General features: G+C 35.8%; 1 protein-coding gene across 2 annotated transcripts in view; it reads right to left on the bottom strand.

The window, feature by feature from the left end:
- LOC124180103 (lachesin-like) overlaps nucleotides 1-22,888 on the bottom strand; it is a 28,102-nt gene that overhangs the window by 965 nt on the left and 4,249 nt on the right. The window contains exons 2-8 of one of the 2 annotated variants that reach the window (XM_046565185.1): nucleotides 16,587-16,705; nucleotides 10,735-11,002; nucleotides 9,351-9,521; nucleotides 7,357-7,506; nucleotides 4,914-5,040; nucleotides 2,143-2,291; nucleotides 1,086-1,145 (exon numbers count right to left, since the gene is read on the bottom strand). In XM_046565185.1, the coding sequence (XP_046421141.1) occupies nucleotides 1,086-1,145; nucleotides 2,143-2,291; nucleotides 4,914-5,040; nucleotides 7,357-7,506; nucleotides 9,351-9,521; nucleotides 10,735-11,002; nucleotides 16,587-16,705 (1,044 nt within the window). Of the gene's footprint in view, nucleotides 1-1,085; nucleotides 1,146-2,142; nucleotides 2,292-4,913; nucleotides 5,053-7,356; nucleotides 7,507-9,350; nucleotides 9,522-10,734; nucleotides 11,003-16,586; nucleotides 16,706-22,888 lie in introns of both variants that reach the window. The other variant, XM_046565184.1, reaches the window with a different exon arrangement.

The raw sequence follows: 22,888 nt of genomic DNA on the forward strand, positions 1-22,888 counted from the left end.
CATGAAATGTAGGGTATAAAAATCGGTCTGACATTCTCATTCTTATCCCACGTTTCTCTGATATTTATATCTTGAATTTCATCCCTGCTACCTGAGAGTATTTTTATTTTACTATAAATAAACAGATTAAACAAACCCCACACATATTCTACAGGTATCTCTGCACTTTGATCCTACTTTCTACATAATAGTGTAAAATACATAATATATACGTAAAGTTTGTTCAAAAGATACAAACGCTTGCGAGTATACGTTTCATATTTCAAATAACATCTGCTCTTATACGTTTCAGACATGGTCGCCTGATATGAAGTGAAAATAAAAGTGAAGTGAATAATCTAGCCTTGTTGTCGAACAAATTTTCGCAATTCTCCAATGTCCTTCCTTCACGGACAGGAAAATTGTGGAAGATGATAATTTTCCGTCAGAAGAAATTTCTTTTCATAATGTGGAGTTATTATTGGAGACGAAATTGTTTTATGGCTTTTATTTATGTCATTAATTTCCAGTATGTTCATGATTGAAACACATTTGGAATATTAATAGAAATTATAGAATTTCGATAGAATTATTATTTTTAACCAAGGTTCTCATATTGCACCTCATTTTCTCTGCAAGACCGGTTAAGTAAAGTGAAAAAATAACGTCTACCGCTTCATAGAATATATCTAGTAACATTATTTTAATTTTTATGTGACTAATATTTTAAAGACGGGGAATAAATTTTACTTAAGATGAGATTTGGGAAGTCTTGTTATAATTTCATTACTTTGCGCAATGAGACAGGACTCCGATTATTTCAAATAAATCATTAAACAAGTTTATATTCATGTAAATCATTTTTCTGATTGTCAGGATGATAAGCCCAATGTGATTTTATGTAAATTTTGTAAACCAATTTCAAATACAAGTCCGCAACAGAAATTATGCTGACGGTCATTACTAACTCGCAGAGAACAATGAAAAATAACGAATGAATGATTTCGGACCCAGCTCGGACCCAGCCGCGTCGGGTGGAACTTTTCAGTGAAAAGAAAATTGTTCTGTCTCAATATAAATAAATTAACTCTTAAATAAGTACTAACCTCCATAGATCGCGATCTCATCGTTGCCCCGTCTACCGATATCAACAAATATCTTGATTTCTAAAACAAACAATAAAAATGTTAGTACGAAATACATAAATCCAATCAGAAGTAGAAGTATAAGAGTTAGATTAACAACAGAAAATTTGCCTAATATGAAACAACAGTTCTATCGAACAGTCCTATGGCCACACTGATTTCATAATCCATCGGGTGTTTGGTGGAAAAATTAAAGTAATATGCAGACCAAATAAGTTTCGTGAACCAGCTACATTTTCATTTATTGTTCATGTTAAAGAAAAGGATATCCGGAAAGCTGATGGAGTTTTTAATTTATACTCATGCGTGAATTGGAGTTTTGGATAAAAAATATTGAAAACATTCACAAATGTAGTTAATTGTTGGTTATCGACACATGTAAATATATCATCGACATGTCTCTGGCAGAAGATAACTTTAAACGTTGCACCATTGAGAACTTTTTTTCCTGAATGTTCCACGAATAAATCTGCTATAATTAGGCTGATAGGAGAACACGTCACTGTACCGAATATCTGTACATAGAAACTCCCATGACATAAAACGTAAGTGTTCTTCATGCAAAGTTCGACTACAGAGACGAGTTGAGTTTTGCCCAAGAATTAGTTGTAAGGGACTGGTTAGGAATTATGTTAATTTGTAAAGCGGTATGTGTTCGATACGATAAAAGGTAAGTGTTCGGCGGTAAAAATTATATAAAAATAAATGAAAAAATGGATTAATTCAAAAATTAAGCCACGTACAAAAAATTTTGTTGTTATCGAATCTGGAGCGAAATAAACGAACACGACACTCACCCACATCAGTAATAAGACGGATGGCATACGTAAGTATTCTACATGATCATAGACTGAATTGATGCGAGCGGAGAATATTTCACAAGACAAGTCAAGTGTTTGAAACATTTCAGTTTTGGGTGGAAAAAAACAAAAACTTTTTATTAAGACGTGCATATTGGACGAAGGATTGTGGCTGGTTACTAAAAAAAGAATTCGTCAAGTTTCTTTGTGAAGCTTACCATAAAGTCTCAAAGTGCCTTCGGCTTTACCAAGGCTATTGGTTGATACACAATTGTAAGTACCAACATCTTCCTGAGTGAACCCCCTGATGAGCAACCACATCAGTACTCTGTAACCGGATCGATCTTCTCTTATGTTGTACTTCGGCCTGTATAATGATAAAATAATAGTCGATATTAGTACGGTTTCACAATGATAGTCAAGTAACGGTATGAAGTGACAGAGTTGTATTGGAAAATTTAATGCAGTTGCGCTCAATTTTGGACGGTGTCAAACACATATCTTAATACACGGCTAAGGTGTTTCAGTTGGACTAAGAAACCGTACGATAAGTCAAAAAATGTGTAATTCCATACTGGTTCGAAAAAGCAAATACCGCAGTGAAAAGATGATTGTTGGCGACACGTACCAATACACAGACAGCAAACAACAGCTGAAACTAGTGCCTTATGAACTATAATTTCGTAATCGACCGTTAGCACAGACCCATTATTGCCCCATGTGATTATTAAGTTATAATCCGACGTTTAACGCGATGTCAACCTGAGAACGTGTGAAAAATTAAGACGTGTACTCGATAGCACTACAGTTTGGACGAACATTACTTGAAACCATATGTAATAACAGAGAGGTAAGATAAGGCGAGGGGGTGAACGAACGCTATAGATCAGCTGGATATTAGTAAAGGGACAGAACGTATTATAATACTACGATGTGTGTGGGAATGAAACCAAGTACACTAATCTCGCGCTCACTACGGCGAGTGGTCAACAAGACAGTACAGTCCAAAGTTCTGAAAATTCCCGTGAGAGGGAGCGAGACGAAAATTTGGAGAAGAATCCAAAATCGGATCAGTATTAGTTGAAACTCGGAAGAGATAACACGTGAGTCTTTGTTGACAGTGGCTCGTTATGTGTGCGAGAGTGATTCAGTGAACTGTGTGAACGTGGGGCTATCAACTCGACGAATCGAGGCTCATAACAATCGATTTTATTATTAAATGACGTTGGATCGTGTTTCCAATGTAATTGTGATCGGGTAATTAAATGCGAGAGCAGAACCGGGTAGAGCCGGTTGGGAAATTTCGCGCTGGTCTTCCCGAGACCTCATGATTGAGGTTTGTACCCGGGGTGGTTGACGCGTTGTGAAACCAACGTGGTTATTAAAGTTCGCGGATCGAAAACACTTGAAAATAAATAACGAATCACACAAAATTGGTGTAGCCAATTGTGGAATCTCTCAGCAAGGATACATCGTCAAGTAGGACCTCGCTGTTACGCGTAGTGACATCAAAAAATTCCAAGAGCAACGTACTTGGTGAGTATATCCAACAGCTATGTATGATGTAATGACACTCGTTTTTGTCCTACGTCTTGTATCAAAAATCAGCATAACCAGCAAACAAAGGAATTTAATATAACAGAATTTTCGTGCAAAAGTTATTCAATTTTGACACCAAAGTTTGGCCAGTAATATATCGGGATCCTATCAAAAATGTCTCGGTGAAAAAATCTCACGTGAAATATGCGAAAGGCGTGAATACCTACGAAAATTTCCTTTTTTTTCAAACGTTTTACCACTAGACTCTATCCGGGGACCTACTGGGGTTGAGGATTGAAGGAAAAGGTGAGTAATGGGGGTTGGAATATATTCCAGGATCTTTTAAGGAGGGGAAACGAGGGTAGAGATAGTGTGGAGGACCCAACGTAGATGTTTCTCCGAGAAAGGGGTAACGAGATCCGGAAGCGCGAACTCGTGGCGAATCTACACCCAAGGTAGTTTAGCGGGGACCGCAATGGTAAGTCGGGCCCGGCCTTCCGCTAGAAGTTTTATTCCTAACCTCGCCCGAGGTATCTTAAGCCACATCCACATATACCATTGTCCGAAATTTTCTGGTTTAGACGACGAGGTCGACTAATGCGAGTTTCTCTTGAAGGGCCATCGTGACATGCGTTTCTCTAAATTCCTAAAGGCACTGCACGTGGATGTAACACTTGGGGCCTTGCTCGCTTGCTATTCAAGGGTCGTGAAACGCCAGGAGTAGTCCAACCAGACGACTAAGGACTCGAAAAATGAATACACTATTTTACAATAGGTACTTGAAACTTGACGATGGATAGCAAATGTTTGATTGGTCAAAATATGTAACACTGCCAGTGCGGAACGCGGCAGAGTGCATAGACACGCCATTACTGTTTTACCGGTAGTACTGTCATTTTTACGATATTTTTAGAGGCATTTTTTCAGATGTGAAGAAAATCCCGAGACTTCAATGTACACACGAAGCAGAAAATCTATATCTTCAAAGAATTGAGCTGTCTAAGTCACCTTTTAATGATTGGCCAGTTCGGATGGTCGAATAAGCTTGACCGTCAGGCCACGCTACTAGTTAATTAACCTCGTAGGCCGTTTGAACCAGTCGAGTCAGCTAAGCTTGTGGCTGATTGTCCGAATAAACAGCTTTGACCGATTCAGTGTGAGGCGTGACTGGCAGGTAATCAATTGACAATAAGTAAACCATTTCCATTGGTTACCCTGATCAAATTATGCACTACTAGTCTGTTCTGTTTATTTCGAACTTGTTGGACAATATTTTTATCGATACAATATAGCATAACAGAGCTTGGAGATTGCGAGGTGACGCATTACTTTTTCGAGGAAAGTTTTACATTTTACTCCAACCACTTCAAACATCAGTTATATTTATATTTGTATGATATACCGGGTTTCTTGAATTGCGAACTTTTGGTATCGAATTCATTGTACTCACCCATCCAGTAACATTTCCCCGCGATGCTTCAGCCAATAATTTATCGTGTTGGGAAACGCTTCCACGTAGCATTCTAGCTGAACATCAGTTCCCAATGGTGCTCCAAGCAATTGATTTGGGACTTTAACTGCAGGTGCGACTGTGCGATATCCGAATTTGAAAGAAGGAACAGAGACACAACAGTTTTAAAAATATGTCATACTTTGGTGAAAAAACAAAATAAATTTGTAATTTAGAAAATTTTGACAAGTTGATGTCGCCTTGTGGCAAAGCTTGTGACTGCGTGAGACCTTTGACATACCCCGAGTATTCCTGAAAGGGTAGTGGACTCTCCGCCACAGAAAGGTACTCAAAAGTAAATTTGAGGCCTGCTACTAAGTAGTTCAGTTTAACCGGATCAATCGACCAACGTGGTTAATCAACCAATAGTTCAATTGTTTAACCAGCCGAGTTCGGTTAACCGTTCAAAATGTTTCGACAGTGTAATCAGTTAATTTTTTAATCAGTTTAAAATGGATATATGTAAAAATGAATTGTCCGGTTGACCAATAGGGCTTGAACCATTGTAAACGAATAACTATTTTTGGTCAGTCAACTGGTTGAACCATTGGCTGAATAAATAGGTCCATTTTGATCAGTTGAGATGATTGAATTGAACAGCCCAAGTAAGTTCTGCTATTTCTGAAAATATACTTCTGTTTGACCCACATGGAAAGTATCGGACCTCCAGAGAACTGATGTTGTTTTAACTTCAGAGGGTGTTTCTTTGGCTGCAATTGCAAAGCTGTTCTATAAATAGTTCTACCTATCTGGTATTTGTTCGCTAACTGACGATACATCAAATTATTAAGAATTTGCATTTTATCATGCTTTGGTATCCGTTAGTATTGGAATTTATGAGATCTGGTCGTCGAAACTTGAATTGAGGACAACGGAAATTGATATTCAACGCAAAAATATACCACAGGCTCTATTCATTGTGACGTTTTACTTATCAAAGTGCCGATATAATCAATTTCGATTGGACCCAAGAGAAATCTATTTATTAAAATTGAATATGACAGGCCTCACATCTCAGGCCAATGAAAAAACCCTAGAAGCTTGAGCAGAATCAATGATACAGAGGTCTGATACCCTCTTAGTGAGCAGTAAGCGTGAACTTCGTAAACGGAAGGTAGTGAATGCTTTTATGCAAAATCAGATTATTCTCATAATTTTTTTCTTAAACTTTATCATTATATGAAATTGGTGATGATAAGTATGAAAATGCATCCAAGAAATATGTACGTTGAGAGGACTGAATCCTAGTGCCTGAAAAAATTAGCCTTACGTGAGTTTACTCGACTTTTTTTTTTACTGAGGTACATACATCATTCGTTTGTGATTACTTTGTTGTAGCGAAACGAAATTTCCCAGTAAATGCTTGGAAAGTTTGATTTTGGAAGTGCGAGATATCTACGGTCGCTTGAGTGTATATATTTGTGTATGTCAGAAACCAGGAAGCCATGTTGGCGGGGCCCGAATGATCTACATTTACAATTAGAGGATCAGAACAACAAAGGTTTATTGGCTTTCACTTCCTTAGCTGCATGACTCACACTAGCTAATTGTAAGTTATTCGTACGCGGGGTTACTAATTCAAGCCTATTTACGAGATTTGATTTCATTTTTTCGTAAGACGTCGGTTCGATTTGAAATTTCTTGTGATATGATCGCTTATGTGTCAAAAAGTGCGCTTCAGTCAGCTGGGCAAGTTTAATTATCGTATGAATTAATAGCAATTGAATAATTTGCTAAATTTAATCTCAAAGACCGTATGACAGAGAATAAAAAGGTGCAAGATCGGTACGATATTTATCAAGCCATCGCTGAATAAAGCCCTCGTCTAAAAATAGCACGATCATTTTACAAAAAAAATCCGATTCAATTCGAAGTTTTGAGAAAAAACTGGACCAGCTTTTGCTAGTGGTGTTAAGTAATCCTCGTGACCCTATACTCAAACTCTTGGAATGATGTTTTCATATTACTGCACAGTACAACGTGTCAGACATTTTTTTTTTTTTTTGATTCCTATGGCAGAAGTGGTGATGAATTATTTATACGTGTCTATTGTCAGGTTAATGTGGTACTTATGGTCCAAGCAGACTATATTGATATTTGCATAAATGAAATGATTTTTTGCCGGATTGCATCTTCATTGTTTGCAATTTGAGATAGCGTACCACGAAGTTGAAATCTCTATCTGAATTTGGTAGCGTACCATTTGAGAGATGGTCTAAATCTTTCGAATCTTATTTAAATTTTTTCACAACAATGTTGTGCATTAATTTAATTAAAATTAAATATTGCCATAATACGAAAATCGCAGTAATTCATTACATCAAATCTTTCAGAGTCTGTTCAGCGATAATATCGATTTTATATAAGGAGAATTTATACTCACAATTAACTGCCAAAGTCACCCGTTTGCTTACTGCTGGGGGAACGTCGTTACTCGCAATGCAGAGGTACGCTCCCATTTGCTTTCTTTCGACCCGATGCAATTGCAACACTGATCCGTTGAACGTATCGTGTCTTATTAGATTCGCCACCCCTGCAACATAGGACAGTGTGGTTTCAAACAAATTTCCTGAATAATCTTGTAACTGAAAAATTTATTCCTGAATACTATCATCTTTATCTGCCGACTACTTCACGTAGACCTGCGGGGATTAATTTTGGCCATGAAAGCTCAACTAGAAAACTGTTCATTCTAACAGTAGATTACGCGGCATGCCCGTAAACTAGGTGTTTTTAGGCGAAGATAATAATTTCACGTACGATTTGAAGTTGAGCTGAAGGCGAGCCGAAACCAAGTACTGAAATTATTATTCGAGCCAAAAACCGTTTACAGGCGAGCCTCATACTTTATTTTTTCGTTCAACATGAAAAGTCAATTTAAAGCCAGTTGAGATTTGAACGTGGGCCCGAGCAACAGAAGTCAGAACTGAAGTATAAAGTATCTTTATACATCTGTTTCAATGTGCACTTTCAACTGCGCATCGGAACTGTCGTATAAAGAGTTTATAAGGCAGTTCCGATGATTTTATGAAAAAGTTACTTTTTGACGCCTGTTTTCGATCCGTAAAGTGTCACTTTATGTGTCTGACATCGGAGCTGCCTTATAAAGTCATTATATGGACATTCCGAAGTCAGCCCATATAAGGCGACACTTTACGGATCGAAAACAGGCGTCAAAAAGTCAAGGCGCATATCACCCACATCGTATTTGTATCTGGATATTGAGCGACGCAACACCACAGAAGCAGTTCCGTGTACCTTGCTGAAGGTAGAGTATTTTGAAAAAATTTTCACGAAGAAGTTCTTAACGAAGATGCAATAGTGTTGAAACAATTCTTTGGTTTAAACCGATGATGTGGTAGGTATTCACGGTTTGGCGTATTTTTGAAAACAGCTGCGTGGCGCCCAATATAACTCAATGTCTAATTGACCTATTGAACTGAAATTTTGTGCAAATATTCATGCAAAATACAATGATCTATTATTTATAGTTTGATTCTTTTCTTTTACACGCAATGGTTCATTTTTTTTATAAATTGAAGAAGATTATTTCATTTTGAATGATTACATATTATCCATAAATTATTACTAATTGATCCATGACATAAGCACACAGACCATTTGCAATAGATTATTTGTGTATTTTTATGCGAGACATTTTTCACCTTTATCAAGAGTGCCATCATCAAATTATACGATTCACTAACTTCTTCTGTAATTTGTCATTTGTCTATCGTTTTGGTATCACTTACGTTCGTACCTACGATTTTTGAGTTACTGATTAACTCCGGTTTTGGTAATGCATAAACCCATGAAGTTTTTGGTTTTCCCGCCTGCTGATGAGTCGGTCGTCCCGCTGTTGGACACGCGCACGTATTCTGAATTGATCGTTTACGTTACACATGTATAACCGTTTCATTCGTGTAGTCCATTCGATCGCATTTACCTTGTTAACACTTTACGCTTGCAAATTGTAATGTTCTATGTACGATATGAACGAAGGAGAAATATTTGAATACTGAGATTTATTGCTTCACCTTCATAATCCTTCATGCCGGTGACTCACTCAATTTTAAATTTCATATCTCTTATGTATAGTCCACTCTATTAGTTTAGTACAGATTTTTAATACATTGTAACAAGAAACATTGAGTGTATTTGTTCAACTTTATACCTCATCGTGTCATTTGGCGTGAAACTTCGTATTTCAATACTTTGTGATCTCGAAGATGAGGTTTAAACTATCATTTTTTACTGCACAGTGGCTGCTTCACTGCCTCTCATTATTTACATTTCTTTTTGTAGTATCAGTTCAATATATGCCGTGTAGGCTAATCAGCTTCGAAATAAAAGTACATGAGATGAATGACCACATACCTGAAGATGTTGATGATGATGATCTCGTTAGAACAGGTTCACCATCTTCTCGCCTCCATGACACCCTGGGAGTTGGACGACCGGTTGCGCGACATGTCAAGGTAGCATTGTCACCCTCTGAGACAGCTAGATCAGCACTTGTCTCACCACCATAGACAATATCAGGTGGTACTATATTGAATACGAATAAAAAGAAGTTAATCATGTATCTCAGTGCGGGTGAGCTCATCTCAAATCCTAAACTAATAATTTCAACCACATTTACATTACAGTTTTTGTAAGTTGCTAATGCATGCATCACATATATTATTTGATGCGATCGGTCAGAGCAAAATCGTTGAGCTTTCAATGTGCATCTGTACGACATGGTTACCTAAAACCGAAGTAGTTGTTACGTTGGCGGTATGAATATAAGAGAACGAGGAAATTCCATCAAGGAAAATAATTATAGCTGATCGAACTAGAGATACCTCGACTCCGGTATCAACTACCCAAAGACAACCTAACCCGTTAATGGAACCTTGAGGATATAAAACTGTCCGACGACACTTACAGTCCAAAAATCATGAGCACAATCCTACTTTTGGTATCAATGTCACTAGGGGCAATCAGGGATTGCGTTAGAAGCTTCCAAAAAGAGTTCCCCGACATGTGAGTGAAAACGAATCAAAGACAAATTGGTTAAGAAGAATTTTGTAAAATACGGAAGATTCAGAATGCGTGGTCTACTATCGAAGTGTGGAAAAGGACTGTTTATATGATAATAATAAAGAACTGCTTGAGGAACAGTGCAATACAAAACAGCAGGTAAAGTAGCTGATGAGAGGGTGTACAAGGTGTGTGAAGACAAAATTTCATGACAACCACTCACACATTATAACACTTTTGAAATCAGCTGGTCAAATTTTGATTATTCTCCAGAGCTGAATCTTACGGAAATTCTGTTTTGACTGATTCTTTCACAGTTAGGTTATTGATAAAATAACAAAGAATTGGATCTGCGTTGTGCTGTCACATTCAATACATTACCTAATTTATTTGTCCATCTTAACGACAATTCTGATTTATTGTCTTTTCATTTTCGTTTGACAGGGACTCTTGGTCATCCAAATTTCATCAAAAACTATAGAGTCATTTTTAGACATGAGACAAGTTTACAATTTTGGCCCCGTAAATGGATTTTGGGTAACGTGCAACTGACATATGATGCTTTGAGGTTTCTTTTCGAGTTTCCATGAAGTTCGAAGCCAAAGTAAGTTTTAAATATTAGCCAGAAGCTGCATATTATTGGTGTATGAAACTTTGAACCAATCTACGATTTTTGATCGATTACTGATTCCTAATTTTTCCGTGCGTACAACATGCAATAATGAAAATCACTTACCCAGGATATCCAAACAACCTTCTTCCGATCTCATCGGACTTGTGTTAATTTGACACATGTAACAATCTCTATCAGATTCCTTAAGATGACGTATGTGGAGTCGCCAAGTACCAATATTTGTATCTTCTAACGATTGGTTCGTCACAAAATTGGTTGTGCCGCTATTGCCGCTACCACTTTCATAGGAAACGGATATTCGCGCATTGTGCGTAACTGTTCGTGTGTGAACAGAGAGTATCGTACGATCTGAAGTACGTAGCCAGCCCACCTGAAACATTTCATTACTTGAGATGTACTTTATATCTACCAACTTTTACATAAAGAAAGAATCGGGAAGACAAGGAAGAGGACTCGGATAAGAAGTTTATTTGAATGATAGATCTGTTTGAAAATCTAAATTCACGTTTTCTGTGCTCTTAAAAGGAATATAATTAATTATTCAAAGGCCAACGCAGCTGATTGAGATGAATCGTAAGATTTCTATTAACTATTTGTAATGGCTAATACATTCACTCAATTCTAATAATTCAGTTATCGCATTGAACAATAATTATCAAATACTCAACGCATAAAATCAATGAAAGGTGTTACACGTATAATGAATAATACTTAATCACCATAACATTGAGCAATAAATCTGAAAATTTGCTTTTGGGTGATTGTGATTCGGCGATCATTCATAACCGTTTCTTTCACTTTTTCCACGTTTTAATCGGCTCGTGATGTGCTGGGGCATCCTGGGCGCTCATCATCTTCAACGTCTTTACGTGAATCTTGGGAACGCTCACATCACTCGTAAACCCTTGTTTTACTTATAACAGACTCACCAAAGGCAATATTTAACATTTATAAAACTGTGCGGCATTTTCTTCAATTCTTATAGCAAGATTTAACGAACATTCTCTGTTCTATTTTCGAAATCACCGTGCCTACCAAAACACATGTAACTTTTGTGACAGGCAACGAGCGACTAAATATCCAATATGCCTATCTCATCGTCAGTATAGAAGCTTTCAGCCAAGTTCACCAACACAACAACAAAAAAATCGCGTGAATCGGACTAATACAACACGCAAAGTTACACAATTCCCGTTATTTTTTTAACACATTTCGTTTGTTCGAAATTGATAGATATAAAGTAGTATACTTATCAAAAAGACTATAAGAAATTCAAATATGCATTTTTCTCTAGAAATAACTCGACTCGAGTTAAGTCATTACTGTAGCCCGAGTCTCATCTACCTTGTTATCGATCGGGTTACCATGTGACTTCACTCACGATTAGTTTATTTACGCTATAGTCGTTCCCGATAATAATCTTGGCGGTCTCCATCATCTTTCTGCTATAGGTATTTGATTCAATACTGATCACGCTAATTCTTTGTATAATTAATTTTAGATGAAACGTCCTGTTGGTGGACAAGTGGAAGATTGGTATTTCCATAGAGCTTTCCTTTCAAGAATTTATAAAAAACGACACTTTTTCTACTACTCAAGGTATGTTACTGAAAAAAGGGTCATGGCCTCGTCGTTGTTAAAAAACTGAATTACGATAGGTTTATTCTAATTACAATTCCTATTTATACAAATGGATGTTGAAATATAAATTTCTTTTTGAATAGGGTCCCCACTTGGCTCGAAACGTCAACGATTCGCCATATATCATTCACAACTCCATATCCAAGAAAAAATCAATGCACCACTTGGGGTAAAAAAAAAAAAGATTTGAATGTAATGTATTCTTGGTAGTATCTAGATGAATCAATATTACTATACTTCGTTTTAACTATGAATCTCACCAATTTCCTTAAAAAACTAACTAACATACTTGCTACATTTGTCATACTATGATATCCACATTTTGATTAATCTGGTTAATACTTCTGTTGGTGTAAATGTTATGTAACACTGGTCTATGAGCGTTGCTTTTTTTTTTGTTTTTCATCTATATCTATACCGGTATAACATCACGAATTAAGTGTCTTGATAGATAAAATTGACATCACGGGATGTTCTCTAATTCACGTTACTGAATGCTATCCTCGTGCTTTTCGTAGAATTAATATGATTATGATATATCACAGATGTCTCATTGTTACATCACTTATACTGGACCATTGTCATGCGACAACCGCGATGCGTTAAGCAGAAATGACAATTTCTTACATTTCAAATACCTTTCAGGCAAATGAAAAGGGATTGAAAATTAATCTTGAAAACGTCGTACAACGAACCGGTATCTGAAAGGTGCTGGAAGGTGTGCATTTATACGTTCCGATGGTATTTCAGCTTATGTGGGCACGTACGAGATGTTTCACTGCATCAACGTTTCGCATCGTGTTTCACATGAGAAAGACAATGTGGAATACACATATACTAAAAATGTCAAACATGATATACGCTGTCGCTCGTGCTGACTGACTTCGTTTTCTCACCGCACAACATGGGTACATACAAGTAAATCAAGGTGAGTGCAAAGCAAAGATTTATGTATTGTTCCCGTTAGACGTAATTTGCTTAAAGCAACAATAATATTAGTACGAATGGAATTAAAACGAATGCAGGGAGTAGAGTCTTTTTAGGTCGTCGGAGTAAAATTCGGGCTTTTCGATAAGTTGAACAGGCTATGTAATTGCAGTAGAATGCCACTGAATAATTGCGACAAATATGTTTTTCAAGACTACCTAATCAACTTTATTGAATCGTAACGGAGTGTTATAAAATATTTAAACCGGTAATTAAAACTCGTACGTTTTACAGAAACGATGAGTTATATCCACCAATCAATAAAACGAAAAGCAGCAGATTGATCACCAATAACAATGTGTACTGTCAATGAGATATGACGAATAATCCAATCGCGACAATCCCATGACGATTGCGTTTTCCTAATGATCGGCAAAGCCTATAAGACGTAATAAAAATCGTTGATATTAATGGATCTTTCAATTCCACGATCTGCTAGATCAAAATCGCACAGCTAAACGGGCAGGGATTTCAAAGTCACTCGAGGTGCGCTAGTGCTGGACGATATATTCAAGTGAAAGGTGCAGCATGATTTGATAAAAATTTACGGTACATTTTACTGATGTACCGTCTTTGGTCCTCAATAATCCTTGGGAATCATTCGCAAGGTGTAAACACGTATACAGCATTGATCGCGTCGCGTTTCAATTTTCCTTTCACATTTTTTGTAATTCAAGTATTCCTGCTCTAAGTATCAACGTATTGATACTGGAAATATTTCTCCACGAGATAACTTAATAACGGCGCAATTTTTGAGTAACTGCAGATCATGTTTGTATATACTGTAAGTTTGATAGCAATTTTTTAGAGACTTGATACATTCCATGCAACCTATTCAATATTTTCTCTTTTATTGTCTTAATTTATATTTGCTTGTCAATTTTGGATTAAAAAGGTTAAGTCTATGTTGATAGAATTATAAATAATCTCATATTCATACTATTTCTTGCATACCTAACATCACAGTCAGATAATAAATGAAACAGCATACACGTGTGTTTTATAACCAACGCATTCTTTCATGCGCTGGTAGGCTAAGGGTTCTAAACGCCTATAAATATATCCATCGTATTTCACTTTTGAATTAGTTCGAACGGTTTATTTATCAGTTCAGAACATTTATTCCCAAGTTAACATACAGGTGTCCGTTCTTGAAAATCGACGGCCAACGATTATAATTCACACTCGATATACACGACCTTCTCAAATTTATATTTTTCTTTTCCGCTTTCAAGCAAAATTTGCTTCATACTAAACAATAGTTCGTTAAAATGTATCCACTGTTTAAAAATTTTTCGCGATATTTTCGAACACGCACCAACTTTTGCACATGTGCAACAGTAAAACCTTTCCGGCAACAAGTGGTATCTCCTTCGGAATACGATGTTCCTAGAACTAAAATAAGCCTCTCAAGAAGAGTCGGAGTGTGCGTAACTTTTCCACTTCCCTTGTTGCAAGAGTTTGATCCTAAGGAAGAATAAGAAAATTTGAAAAGAACTGGTTTAGGGGTAAGTTTTGCGCATTGGTTCAAATGACAAGAATTTTCGGAGGACCAAGTAAATATCGGGATTCGAAAAAGGTAGCAAGGTTGAATAGGGTTCCCTGAGTAGAGTTTGTTCAGGCTTAACTTAAAGAGGACTGGCTTGACCGACTTCGACGAAATTTTAGTGATACATAAAGTATTTGGTAGAAGAATTTCAAGAATTTTTTGAAACTTCTACCACTTCTACTACTAAAGACAATTAAAGTTCAAGTAAAAAAATCAAAATCCAATGAAGATTAGACACAGTTTTGTTGAATATCTGTCGACTTCCGGTTACGGAACGACGATAGCCTGAAGTTCGAAACAATTTAGAATTTTCCATTAATTTTTATAAAATTTGGTACACGACTTTTCGTTTTTAATTTAGATGTATATGTTTTTCTCTGGGTATCGTTCGCCGTATGAAAATTTTTCGCGGACGACTGGGCGCTCCGACTTTTTCTCTTCGAACATCCAACAAACTAAACCAAACTATTGAGGAATAAAAACGCGATTATCTAATCGTCCTTGTTGCAAGAAACTCCAAGCATTTTTGTTTATCTAGCTACTTTATATTAAAATCTTTATCCGATGAAATAGAATCACACTTGAATTTCGATCATTATACTTTTTTGTTCCAATCAATAAAATAACTCGTGAACATTAACTTTCTGATATCTAGTGAATAAACGGTTCGTTGTTCATTTCATAAGTGTGAGTTGGATATTTCAATCCTTTCAACAATAAATTACCCAGAGTATTTGGAAATATTTTCAAAATTTATTCCATATCTGCATAAGCTTGGCTGAACACACTTATTCGCCCACACAGGCGGCGGGGTTGAAGTTCCGAAAGCGCCAAGTTTCGAATTTTTTTGTGGTGAAACTCATAGTGAAGAAAGCAAACCTTGAGAATACATTAAACTTTCGAATGGTCCGAAGGCTGACGCTCAAAGTTCCAAAAGTGCAAAAATGAGAAAATTAAAAAATGTGATACATAGAAATTCTGAATGATCGAAGATTTTCAGTTCCGTAAATTTTTGACTCGATGAAATTTCACTTCTGTGATCTTCCTGTGTTTTGGATTTTCGATAGTTTTACGTTCGGAATCCTGGTCATGTTTATTTTCGGTTCTTCTGATTTTTTATACCAACTCGTTGAGTAAACTACGCTACGTTAGTATGTTATAATTTTAAGAATTTTACTCGATCGAAACTTTATTTTTCGGATCTTTGCTCGATCGTAACTTGAATTTTCGTAATCTTGCATTTCGAAACTTGTATCATTCGGCTTTCGATCAATCGACATTCTTTTTTTTTTCATTTAGTTTTTTTATACTTGCAACAGAGCGCTGCTCCAAGTTATCACAATTATATTACAATCTAGTCAACTTTCATTTTAGTCACATGACAAAATCTTTTCAATGTTAGCTTGTAATCTGGGTCTTCACAGGCCAGAGCAGCGTACAACAATTAATGAGGATCCAAGGAAATTGTGAAGAACGAAACAAGTAGAAAAGTGTAGATCTTGCGTATATCAGCTGTATCTGTGATTCACTTATGGCCTGGCCTTTGACTTTGCCTAACATACTGTATTAATCTTAGTAATACGGCAAATATTTTAGGCAGCGTGTGAAACAATTATTATTTCTTTTTATGATACAGCGAATCATTTTAAGTCATTTTTTCGGCTATTGGTATTGTTGTCACAATAGTGACTATAATTTTGAGTTCCTCTCATGCCATCTCTTCTTCTTCACCGACAATTACTTCGGATCGTTAATCATTATACTAATTTGCGCTTACCTTATATTTGTCAATGTTGCGTATACTGCAAGTGAAGGTCGCGTCACGACCAGTCGGTGCAGTTTGATTGCCGACTGGAGCAACAAACATGGGTCCAACGTTGGATGGCGGAAGAGTAACTGCAATTGAACGAAAAGTTCTGCTAAATGAATCATGTTTTTCATTAGTGGATCATCACGACAATTCCTTGACTCTCAAAATTTCTGCCATCAGTCGATACAAAGTCAAATGATCAACACTTTCGTGCATTGAGCACCAATTGCGGAGTGAGTGGATGTAGCAATACGCAAAATAACATGTCCAGATCTATCTGGTAAACACCTCATGTTACGAATTATTCAATTAATTCAAAACGCTGAGAATAATGGCTGCCTTGTGTCAGAGACGCGGGTATTTTTCCAATACCTGCTTGGAAAGTTCGATTTTTAAAACTTTTGGAGCGTGCGTAAAGTGCCTCATTTCCAAACAGTGCGGTAAAACGCTGTTTGCGCATGCATAAAACTGAAGTGCTCGATTTGACACACCGGGTTAGAGTCTTTTGTGAGCCTGTGTCCTGTGCATCCTGTGCATCCGATTTTAAAGCTAGTGGATTTTTAAAATTCAATATGGTGGATCCAATACGGTGGACAACAATTTCAAATTCGATCTAATCCAGAGAAATTATTCTCTTAGTTTTTGAAGTCGCTGATTACGAATATAAAATCAGATTTTGAAAATTCAGTATGGCGAATCCAATCAAAGGACCCCGAAAAACGCTGCGTAGAGTTTTTTGACCGGATTTCATCAAATTTGAAATCCTTGTCCACTATATTGGATCCACCATCTTGAATTTTCAAAATCTAATTTCAGATTCGTAATCAGGTATCCCAAAAACCACGGAATATTATCTTTTTATAAAAGTTGACTCAGCACAATAATGTGTGACTCGAAGGAATCAAGAATTTGGAAAAGTTTACTTCCGGACGTTGACTTTGCATATTGTTTAAAAATTGTCCGCCCTGATTTCGGTTTTTTTAACAACGCTTATCAATAATTTGAATGATTACGATTCGGATATTCATCATCAAAATTAGGGTTTTTGGAAAGCATTTAACGTAAAACGACATCGGTAACCGATGTTTATACGTATAATTGAATTCACTTGACCGAATATCACAATGCTACGATAAACGTATAATATCCAAACTGAGAATACATTTTTAGTATAATTTTTTATATAATATGTATAATAAACGCCATTCGCCACCTTTAACGTGCAGAACAATGGATTTTGCTCAAGACTTACCGTACTTTATGAAATGTTAAATTCTGTCACCGAACTAATTGCATTATTATCGTGAGTATTTTTAGCTAATTAAGTAATCGTAACTTGTACCCATCAAATGATTTTGCTCGTTTTATATACATACCTATTTCATTTACCTATTTTCATTTTACGTAACTGTCTTTTCTCATGAAAAAACGCAGGACAACTGAATAAGATAAATCACACACTTTTTCGAAAGATGATATTTATTAGGTATTTTCATCCAAGTCAGCAATTACAATACTTACATCGCAGGAATATTTTATATTAATAATTAATTAATATTTGCTTCAACAATGTCTCTGGGACATAACAGCAGTATTTTATGCCAATTCGTCTGTTATTATTGAGGCAAATATTCTTATATGCTTGCGATGTGAATGTTGTGAAAACTGCCTGGGATCTAATATTTGTACACAGTCTATTACACATACTTAAACTCACAAGAGCATAGAAGTACAATTATTACTAAACTTAAGAAAATATGAACAAGTAAAAAATTGTACTATATACGTGTGATAAGGCAACAAATCAAACATAAAAGAAATGTACTGTATAATGATTAATTATTATATCCTAATGAGAAAAATCGTTATCTCATATCTTCTCGGGACTTGGTAAAAAATCTCAATTTTTGCAAAAAGTGGAATAAAAAGTATCGGCGTTTTATTTTCTGGTACAACTCTTCGTACTCTGAGACGCGTTGTACATCAAATATATTTCTAGAGTCTGGAAAAATGAGCTCACAGAGACTAAATATTTGAAATGATATTCCTATTCGCACTGAATTTTGGTAACCGTGCATTTCATAAGTATTAGCACTATTAACCAAGCATATTCGATGCTCATTTCACGTCAGAAGTTCTTCGAGATTTGCAAATTCTTCCATTGAATCAATCGGTAACGTCGGAAAAACCACTGGCTGTTGTATAACGTCTCTTTAATTACTTTCTGCCTTGATACGATTTTCCTCAGCATAAGTTGATTCTGCTTGACGGAAAACTTATATAGATACCTTTCAGATATCGTATAGTTTTCTCGTAGAAGGTCCTCGTTGGATTTCGGAATACAACTACAGGTGAAACTTCACATACCGAAGTTGAGAGCATAGTTTGTGACTTTGATAGATTATATTCAGGTATCTACCTCGTCAAACTGTGAGCTGAAGGGCGAACTGATATTTTATATTTGCAGAAAAGATGCCAGGTGATGCATTGGATATATTGATATTCAGTCGTGAATTCGAGGTGTTCGAATTGCGGGTTGACGGATGATTTTCATCATCTGTTGACGTACCATCCGAAGTATCTGAAGGCATTGACTCTCTTTCGTAACAATGCCGTGTGGAATTTTTACCAATGGTCCAAACCGTGCCATCTTTTTCGGATATACTGTCTTTTGTAACGTGCGTCGTTGTTTTTTGCAGTAAGTAAAAACTTTCTGTTGGAGAAATATTCGTGAAAAATTGTATTGTTATGTATTTTTAATTTAGAAATATAGTTTTGCCTGCACACCGCAGTAAACAACAGGAAATCCGTAATATTTATGACTGTCACAGGTCCAAAAACTTTTATATCACCTGATTGCTAAATTTTATTGACATTTCTGAAATTGTAATTTTTTTTTAGGAACGTAGGATGAATCAGAAACAAGCATATTTCGAATTTCTTGGATCAATTTCTTATGTATGAACAACAATCGTAAGCACATACATGTTATAGTTAGGTATCTATCACATAGTGATTATCAAAATTCGCAAAAAAATTCAAATTTATTTTTCTTATCGAGTTTCTTTTGAGCCTTATTTTTCATATTCTGCCATTTTTAGAATGATTACGTATATATATATACGTTTAAAAGAGAAATAATGCATTGAAAATACCGTTTCTTTTGGGTAAAAGATGAATCAAGTTTTAAAAAATATCGCCATTCATCGTCATATAATCTATTAATAACGGTTTACAAGAAATGTTTGGAAAAAAAAAAAATACTTTTGTCAGAAATAATCATATGAACGACTAAAATCATGTTATACATATAATCCTGATTTACCAATTTCGTGATCACAGGCTTATTAAACAGGTTTAATATGTTGTTGTGAACAGATTTTTGCAATTTTATTTTGCCGTGTATACCCGTAAGAAAACTACATTTGTGTTGACTAACGCAAATGTCACTATTTATATTCTCTGGTGTAGTATCGAGATAACAGTAAAGCTATCTCTGAATGGCAGATAAATGCTCGATTTTATGAATTTTTATGTCAAGATCTCGCTTATATTTGAAGGAGTACCCACAATTTTATATTCTCTCTCAACATTAACAATCAATTTCACAGCAACTATTTCTTTATTATCGACTACAACGTATCCGGCTATTTTATCGATTCTTTGAATCTGCTGGTTTCTAATGGTTGACATTTCTGCGAATTGTTTATAGATTTGAATTCGGGAATGCTTTTTTTTCTTAGAAACTAGTTTTATGTACACAATTCAGTTCTTCAAATCTATTACCATATTGCTGCAATGGAAACCGTTTCAACTGATTAAGTCGCTTCAAATAGCTCAAATAATTAAACAGACCAACAACCGATAGAAAGATGTTTGCACTACGATGGATTCAACCGCATTAAAACTTTTATGAAACCCATTACAGTGCTTATGCAGTCTGTACTTAATCCTCCCTCCGTACCCTGAATCTTCTAGGAAACTGTCAAAATTTTAATTAAACATATTTTCTTCATTTTTGGTAACGTATCAATTTGGATTAACACAAATTTTGAAGTGTTTACTTCTGTTCAATAATAACAGAAAACTGAAAAAATTTTAGGTTAGCAGATTGGATTTAAAGGCATTATGACATCGTCAGAGAAGGGGAAAAATACGGTACTAAAACGAATTAAAAATACTAAATACTAAAAACGAAATGGATGTACCTTAGCCACTATTGTAGTTATCGTTTACATTCGTTTCTTGACCATTTCTATTTTCTTATCATTACTCTCATTTGTATCTTCATTTTCATTCTTATTATCAGCTTTATTCCCATCGCAACTATCGTAATATGAACTTTTACATCATTGTCAACAATATCAGCGTTAAAAATTAACAAACAAATTTACACTGCCAAAAATTTTCGTGTAAATTTCTTGCAGCTTGAAATCAATACGGGTTCGTGAAAATTTAACTTAAATTTGTGCTAATTTTACTCAAACTCATAAGAATTCACTCCAATTTTACTTATCGTTGGAATAACAACATTCGCACGAACACGTCTCAGTGCAAATATTGTCACAAATGCGTAGGGGCTCAAATTGACTGAGCAAATTTTACACCCAAGGTACTCCGAATTCTCAACCGTGTACAGTCACAAATAAAGAACAGTAATAAAGTATGTACAGTACTCGCACGTTATGTCTGTATTCGAGATCACAGGGGTAACATTACTAAGAATTGAGGTTTCCCGACTGCTGCATGCGGTAGCATTGTGGCGCACTAATTGCCTTTCTACCATGGTAGCCACGATCAGGGAAAACTGGGAAATGTTGAAGGCAAAAAAGATTGGTCAGGGAATCGTGGAAATGTTGGGGAATTTCGAATTTGGTCAAAAAAAAGAAAAAAAAACAAAGATATGACCAAACGTGTGATAAATGGCTGCAAATGAAATTAAAAAATTCTCGTATTATAATTTTAAAACAATTTGGGCAAACCACACGCGACAGAAGTGAAACTTTTCGGCAGCACAAACAGTACCTCGCAGCGTACGTAATACGTATACAATATACATATGTGCATTAGGGTGGTCCTTATTTAGGGCTCGGAGGAATTTTTCATCAGACAACCCCTAGATCGGCTCCGAAAAATTTCAAAATTATTACCCCTTTTTTTCAGATTTTTATCCCAACTCTGACCCCTGCCTGTAAAAGGGTGGATTTCCCCATTTAAATTAAACGTGTTTCGGCCATGTTCTCAGTATGTGTTTTGCCGTAAGACTAAATATGTTCAAAAAAATCTGTAACCAGCGAGTTTCTTTTTCCTACCACCACAAAAATAAAAAAAATAAAAAATTATATTGCACTATTGGGTTCAAATAAACATTTTTGCAATCTTCGACTTTTTCGATTTGACGATTTTTTAAATATAATTATCCGAACGTGACAGAATTCGCTCCAAATAGCAAATTCCGTTGGACGTTGTAGCGTCCAATAGCTTGCTAAATGACTTTCTGTCCGGAGGGGAAGCGGCTTGTAACACTCGAGGATTATACAACAAATTTACCAAAAAACAACCGCTTTTACTCTAAACGAAGTTTGAAATAAATCATGCGCCATGAATACCGTTCACACTTCTGTAATAAATTTTCTATTAGTGTATTTTTTAGGTTTTAATTGGTAGTAGGTTAATTCTGCGTCAGTTTCGGGTGAATTTGACCACTTCCCCATCTTGTTGTAGCGAGCAACACAGGTCCAATGAATAAGGTATTTGCTGACAGTAACGTTCCTATTATCCATGCAGCCTATCTCCTCTGTACGGAGCCTCATGTGTGCGGTATGTTCCCGTAATTAAGCTGTATACAGGATGTGAAAAGTGGACAAACTCACCTTAAACATATCATGTCTGAATTCATGGTCTAAAAAAATTGTCCCTATATCTAAATCTCTTACGGATTAACGCGAGAAGTCGCATTGCTTCGGGCGAATGACATATTAATAGAATACATTTTCAAACTGAAAACAGAAGTTGATAATGTGAAAAATGAATATGAGTATCAATAATAAATAGATGATAATGAATCGGATACTGCCTGATATTGAATTGGTTACGATTTTTTTGTACGAGAACTGGTCTTACCAGATTTGATATTGTCCAAAATTGATATTACTTTTTTACCTCATTTATTGACGTGGAAATCACATTAACTTCACATTCCGATTTTTGATACAGCAACCACCTTACGTCAAAATCCCTTCGGGAATAGAATAATGTGTCACTTGACG

This window comes from Neodiprion fabricii, chromosome 4 (assembly GCF_021155785.1).
Source record: "Neodiprion fabricii isolate iyNeoFabr1 chromosome 4, iyNeoFabr1.1, whole genome shotgun sequence".
NCBI classification, from domain to species: domain Eukaryota; kingdom Metazoa; phylum Arthropoda; class Insecta; order Hymenoptera; family Diprionidae; genus Neodiprion; species Neodiprion fabricii.